The 7,171-nt window shown below is 41.3% G+C and overlaps 1 protein-coding gene across 1 annotated transcript in view; it reads left to right on the top strand.

The window, feature by feature from the left end:
• Positions 1 to 2,640: 2,640 nt before the first annotated feature.
• Positions 2,641 to 7,171, top strand: part of LOC103203326 (60S acidic ribosomal protein P0-like) — a 24,860-nt gene continuing 20,329 nt past the window's right edge. Inside the window, exon 1 of the mRNA XM_042781981.1 lies at positions 2,641 to 2,710. Within this exon, the coding sequence (XP_042637915.1) occupies positions 2,641 to 2,710 (70 nt within the window). The remainder of the gene's footprint in view (positions 2,711 to 7,171) is intronic.

Here is a 7,171-nt window from a genome sequence, read left to right as displayed (position 1 = left end):
ATTTTGGTCATGTTGTCAGAAGGGGAGAAGGATATCATGCTTGGTAGGGTGGAGGGTCAATGAAAGAGGGGGAGGCCTTCAACGAGATGGATTGACACAGTGGCTGCGATGATGGGCTCAAGTATAGCAGGGATCGTGGAGCTAGCACGGGATCGGGCAGTGTTTCGTTCTGCTGTGCATGGGGTCGCTATGAGTCGGAAATGACTCAACATCATCTAACAACAACAACATATATAATAGAACAAAAAGGGGGCCATGTTTAGATAACTTCTTAGCCACAACCAAGCCTTGATGGAGTGTGTCACTGGGCCTGTGGGCTTGGGACCATGGCTCAAGCAATTGGCAAAGCATATTGTTCTATATCCCACTTGGTGAGTAATGATTGGGGTCTTATAAGCTTGTGAGCATCCATGCAAGATGCAATTCTTGGTCTCTCTTCATCCGGAGCAAAGACAAAAATCAAAGACACGTGGAATCAAGTAGTCCAAAGGACTAGTGGACAGATCATGGGAACCTACATGACCTGGAGACAAAAAGAATTAAATGGTTCCTTGCTACCACTACCAACCCCTCAGAAAGGGAACACAAGTGGAAATTCTGGATAGAGTGGGAGAAAAATGTGGAACAAAACTCAGAATCATAAAATAGACCAGCGTTACTGGTCTAACAGACATTGGTGAAATTTCTTTTGGGCCTAGAATTTACTCACTTCTGTGGCTTAATCTTCAGCCAAACAATAGATAGATAGGTCTATGTGGGGAACAGTCACACCAGGGAGGTGCACTCCTTAGAACAATCAAACACAGGAGATTAAAAGGGCAGCATTTGCACAGGGAGAAAGCTCAGAAGGCAGAAATGCATAGGAAAGAAGGACACAGGGTAAAGGTAAGCACAGGAAGGAGAGGTGTTACGTTGTGGAGATTACCATCAATGTCACAAAACAAAATGTGTATGAATTATTGAATGGAATACAAATTTGCTCTGTAAAGTTTCACTCAAACCACAAAAAAAGTTAAAAAAAAAAACTCATTCTCCTTTGATATAGACAGTCTGTTGTGGGTAGGTAGTTTAAGTCCTCTATGTCTATCTACTCATTCTCAAGATGATATTGGCTCAATAGTGGGAGAGCTCTGGTAGTATGGTGCCTAAGGCACTTGACTGCTAACCAGAAGGCTGGTGGTTCAAACCCACCAGCCACTCTTTGGAAGGAAGGTTGGGCAATCCTACTTCTGTAGTGATACCACCTCAGAAACCCAAGGAGAGGTCTCTATGAGTCAGGGCCGACTTGACGGCACAAAACAACAACAACACTTGGCATCTGAGGGTAGAAGCCTGGGATCTGTACCATCTCCTGGCTCCTCTAACCTGGGTAGAATTGTGCTGTGTTTTCCTGACCACTGGGTGCCCCCAGTGGTGCCTACTGTTCAATACTTTGGATGAGAAAATTGAGGTCTGTCTACTTAGCTTGATCAGCTTTATCCAATCCCTTATTTATGTGGCCTCCACTTTGGCTGTCAAAAGTTGGGTCCATTCTCTGAATTTTGCCCATATTCTCCATCTGGCCCCCAGATAATCTGTACTACCATGGCCTCAGAGAAATAGGGATCATGTTTTCCTTGCCATGGAGGCCTTTTACAGGCTTCTAGCAATACAGGAGCCTCTAAGTCTGTGCCACCCCACCCAACTGCAGAAGGAAGCTCAGGTGTGCTAACTGTAGTCCTCTCTGCCTAACTAACCCAGGTCACCTTTTCATTTTCTGATAGCCAGCCCACATAGATGGATAGGGCTAGGTGCTACTTCAGAAAATCTTCCCTCCCAGAATTCCAACTGGGATGCCATGCAAAAATCTCATTGTTATTTATCTTCTCAACCTAACTCTAATCTTTTATTTCCAGGCAGTCTAGGAAATAGTCCCCAAAAATAAACATCACATGCTAGTCATATTTTCGTGCAATCCTTCTGCTTTGAGTGTGGGCTAGTTCTAATGACTTTCTTCTCACAAATTAGCCAAATGAAACCAGTAGCCATCAAGTTGATCCCAATTCATGGTAACCTACATGTGTCAGAGAAGAATTGCACTCCATAACGTTTTCATGGCTGTGATTTTCAGAAGCAGATTGTCAGGCTTTTCTAACAAGGCACTTCTGGAATGGTTCAAACTACTCACCACTCAGCTAGGAGTTGAACACTTAATCATCTTTGCCATCCAGAGACACTTTCTAACAAATAGGATGTACCAAATGTGATGGGATGCCACTTTCAAGATTAAGTTTTGTGGCACAATCAATCATTACATGGCCTTTCTAGCCATGGTTTTGTAACTCTCACAAAATGATTAGGTGGGCCACAATCTTGCTAGGGGACTTGTTCCTTTACTAGGTAAACAGAGTGTTGGAAATCCAACTAGTAGCATTCAGCCCTTTGTGGTCCAACTTGGGGATTGGTCATTTTTGCCATCTTACTAGACTTATAGAAGTGGCAATCCCACAGAGGATGGAGGTACCCATCAAGATGAGTCTGGATCAGTTCATGTCCTTTGGACAATGACCCTGCACTGACAACCTCCTAGATTCAGAAGAGAAAGTTATAAATGAGATGATGGGCCACTGAGACAGACAGCAGCAATGGGCTGGTTGATCCATGGAGAGAGAGACAGCTACAGTAGACTTGCTGGTCCACAGAGAGAGAGTTGGGCATCTCCATGCAGGAGGTATGTCTGCTGCTAGAGCACTGTAACATTTGCTCATGGAGGGCAGAGGCTGAGTGTGCCCTGTGCAACATTCCTTTCTCCAGCACCCTGCAGCACAGTGTGTGCCAAGGAGCCCTTGGGAAACATGGACCTGAGTAGTGTGATGGCAAGAGAGAGAACCATGCGAGCCTGGGTAGCACGGCAGGAGCCAGCAGCTGAGGCCTAGAAGGGCCCAGCTGCAGAGGCTTGGGAGATCCTGTGCAGGGGTCTTCCTGTAGCTTGGTAGTAGTTGGAGGCAGTGGTGAAATGAACATGCTTAAACCCTGGCATGTCTGCCCAGAAACATAAAAATTGACGTCAGCAATTTGGGGAAGGGTAAGCTGTTCTCCTTTGAAAATCTGTTGTTTACCATTTGCTTTCTATAAATAATAATGACTTTCACTTAGCCAACACTGTGTAACTGTCTCATCACAGATGAATGTAGCACCCATGAAATGGTTGATGTTAGTGAGTGTATGTGTCTTATTCCCAGCTGCCTTATGGATGCCTGGAAGTTTGAGGCAAAGCCTGTCTGAATGTACAATGCAGGTAAACAGAAAGGCACACAGGTTTACAGAACAATTGTGATTTCTGTGATGTGCTTTCTCTGGCTCTCTCAGTTGCTCACTCTGATAGAAGTTGTGGACTGCGATACAGAGAGGATTACATGGCAGGCAGCTTCTAGCCAGCAGCTGACAAGAAACAGAGACCACCAGAGCAAGTGCTCAGGAGGAACTGAATCATGCCAATAACCATGTAAGTGAGGTTAGAAGTGAATCTTCCTTCATTTAAGCCTTCAGAAGAGGCTACAGACTTAGCCAACACCTTACCGGTAGCCTTTTGAAAGACCCTGAGTCAAAGGACCTAGCTAAGAAATACCCACACTCCTAACTCCTAGAAAGAGGTTTGTTGTTTTAAGCCACTAAATTTTGGAGTATTTTGTTACACAGCTATAGATAAGTAATACTCCCTGCAAGATTTTAACCCTTAGGAGGGAACATTGGTATATTTACTGCTTATTTTCCCCTATCTCTATCCCCCTTTTGTCACTAACTCCTGGAAGAGTGGGTGTGGGGTTTAGATTTCCCCTTCTTTCTCTTCCTGAGTACTTGGAACTCCTTTCATGTCAGAATTTCCCCTCTCCCCCCACTTTCCCACCCCCCACCCATGGCTGTGAGCCACTCCGCCAAGCTAACGCAAGTAGAAAGATAAAACTGTCCACATAATGGCAGAAACTTCATGTGTTATAGTCAACACAACCATGAACTACAGAATATTGAGGGAGGGAAAAAAAGAGAATGGTTAAGAGCCCTAAAACATTATCATTATACATCAGGTAATATGACTTAGAGTGAATATTAATCTACTCATGAACATACTTTGAAGTAGTAACACAGTTCTGCAGTTCTGTCCATGGGGAAAATATGAGCCAGATTTTCTGACTCAAAAAACGATGTATTCATTCTTTTTTGTATTTATGGTTTCCTTCTATATGCCAGGCAATAGATTAGATACTGTGGATCAAATAATAAGTAAGACCAAGTCTATTCCCACAAAGAATTTATCATCTAGTGGCAGAAACAGACACATACACATGCATTTACAACACAGTATTATATATAAAAACAGTACTATATCCAGGAACACAGTGGTACACAGAGGGGTAGCTAAGCCAGTCGTGTCCAGGAAGACTTCCTGAAGGAGGTCATGTCTAAGCCCAGCTCTAGAGGACTAGTGGGAATCAGTCAGGTAAAAGTGGAAGAGACTGTATCACATGCAAAGTCCAGAAGTCAGAAAACACTTGGAAAGTGTAGGGAAATACAAACAATTCAGCAAATTAAGATGTGAAGAGATAGAAAGTGTTGGGAGATAAGCTAGAAGATTCAGCACAAATTTTCAGGAGATGACTTATGATAAAGATTTTTTAACTCTATTCCAAGCAATATAAGCATCTTTGAAGAATTTTAAGTAGTTTAAATAATATGATAATACAAAGATATAGATGTGAATGGAAAACTCAAACCTAAGAAACAAAAACTAAATTCAGAGAACATCTTTATGACACTAGAAACAAAGTTAATGGAGGTGAAGGGATAGTGGTGCTCTTAAACAAGATCTTGAAAGACCAAACCAAAAGGAAACAAACTTATGGATTCGATGACATCAAAATTAAAGATTTCTACTCAGCGAAGTATCCTATAGGCAAAATTAATGAATAGGGAACCAAAGAGAGCAGTTAAAATTAAAAATGTGGGAAACGGATAAAATGGGAAAACTATAAAAATGAGTAATTCAAAGAAGGGACTACTGAATGCCTTAACCTCATTCATAACTAGAGAATTATAAGTTAAAACAACAATGATATACCACTCTTTACAATCAGATGTTCACAGCTTAGAAAATTGATAATTTCAAGTGTTACTGCTGCTGGTAACGATGTAGGTTAGTGTTGCCATTCTGCACAGCTTACTGGCACACAGACTAGATCTCTATGAAATTAAATATGTTAATACTCTATGATATAGCAAGGAAGCTCTTCTTCTCATATATGTCCCAGAGAATTCTGTACATGCCCACAGGAGATGTGATATAGCTAATAATTGCCAGGTGTCTTAGTCTAGCTCCTCTAGACGCATTAGCAAAACCAATGAGATGTATATTTCCATAAATATAGAGATATTCATTTCAAGGAAGTGGCTTGCACAATTGTGGGTGCCGTCAAGTTCCAAATAAGTAGATCCAGCAGTAGGCTGGAGATTTCTGCAGACTTATATCCCAAGAACCAGACATCACGCAATGGACAGGAAGAGTGCAGGGTCAAGCAAGTAAGCTTAGCCAGAACATCAATTTATACACTGGAGGCAAGCCACACCACTTTCAACTGATTGTCTGATTATATTAGATCACATTATGGGAAGTAATTATATTACATTAGAGAAAAGCAACCAATCCAGTGTCGACCAAATCAGTAAGAATCATAACCTAGCCAAGCTGACAGAGATCATTGATCATCACACCATATTTAGTGGCTAAATAGTAATAAAGAGTTTGACAAACCCTATCATCAGGGCATACATAGGAGCTCTGGAGGTATAGTGCCTAAGGCATTTGACTGCTAACCAGAAAGCTGGCAGTTCAAATCCACCAGCCACTCCTCAGAAGGAAGATTAGACAATCTGCTTCCATAATGATACTGCCTTGGAAACCCAAGGGGGTCATTATGAGTCAGATCCAACTCCATGGCAGTGAGTGAGCGAGTGAGGGCGTACATGCGTACAATGCATTATTTGCTACTGATGCAAAAATGTAACAGTGAGAAGAAGTCAACTAAACATGTACATATTAATATGAAGGATCACAAAAAATGAGTGAATTAAGTATGAAATAGAATGACACTTATAGCACAAAACTTTTCATTTAAAAATATCATTCATATAAGCTTAAAATCAATGCTGCATTTTCAAGGATGCATATTTATTTACATAAAGACAGAGAAAGTGTAATAGAAGAACATATGTTAAATATAATTAAACACTGCTATATATAGAAATAAAGAGCCCTGGTGATGCAGTGATTAAGCACATGGCTGCTCACTGAGAGGTCTGTAGTTCAAACCTATCAGCTGCTATGCAGAAGAAAGATGTGGCAATCTGCTTCTGTAAATATTACAGTCTTATAAGCGCTATAGGGCAGTTCTACTCTGTCCCATAAGGTTGCTATGAGTCAGAATTTACACTAGCAGGTTTGGTGTGATATATATACAGGATAAGCAGAATGGGAGGGGGGAACAACAAATAAATAATGAAACAAAATAAAATAAAAACAAAAAAGATTCCACATAGACCCATGAGAATGACTATGAGCTGATGTGTATATACTTGAGTTACAAGATAAAAGAAGGAAGGAAGGAAGGGAAAGAAGGAGAAAGGAAGAAAGGGAAGAAAAAGGCATGCAGGCAGGGAGAGAGGCTACAATGAAATCCTTTTTTATTCTAGCATTAGAGAACAATATTAACACCCATACAAGAAGCCAATGCTGTTATGAATTGAATTGCATACCCTAAACTATGTGTTGTAAATCCTAGCCCGTGTACCTGTGGTTTTAAGCCCATTTGGGAATGGATTTTCTTTATTATGTTAATAAGACAGAGTAGTGTACTGTGTTTCTTAATCTCTTTTGAAATAACAAGCAAGTGAGCAGCAGATACAGGGGAAGAGAGATGCCAAGCCACGTGAAGATTGTCTAGGAGCAGATTCGATTCCAAGATGGTGGAATAGGCAGAAAGTCTGCACAGACTCTCTTCAACAAAGAAAAGGGAAACCAATAAACACAGACACAGAAGATAATCCTGGGCCCCTGAGCCTTGAAGGGAAGGATATAGAAGTGGACTAAACCCCAACTAGCAGAAGAATTTGCATGAAAATACCAAAAAAGGAGACATAC

Source organism: Orycteropus afer, unplaced genomic scaffold (assembly GCF_000298275.1).
Source record: "Orycteropus afer afer isolate SDZICR_OR568_19922 unplaced genomic scaffold, OryAfe1.0 scaffold00212, whole genome shotgun sequence".
Lineage (NCBI taxonomy): Eukaryota > Metazoa > Chordata > Mammalia > Tubulidentata > Orycteropodidae > Orycteropus > Orycteropus afer.
Note: the sequence above shows the minus strand (reverse complement) of the source record. Positions and strands in the feature narration are given on the sequence as shown.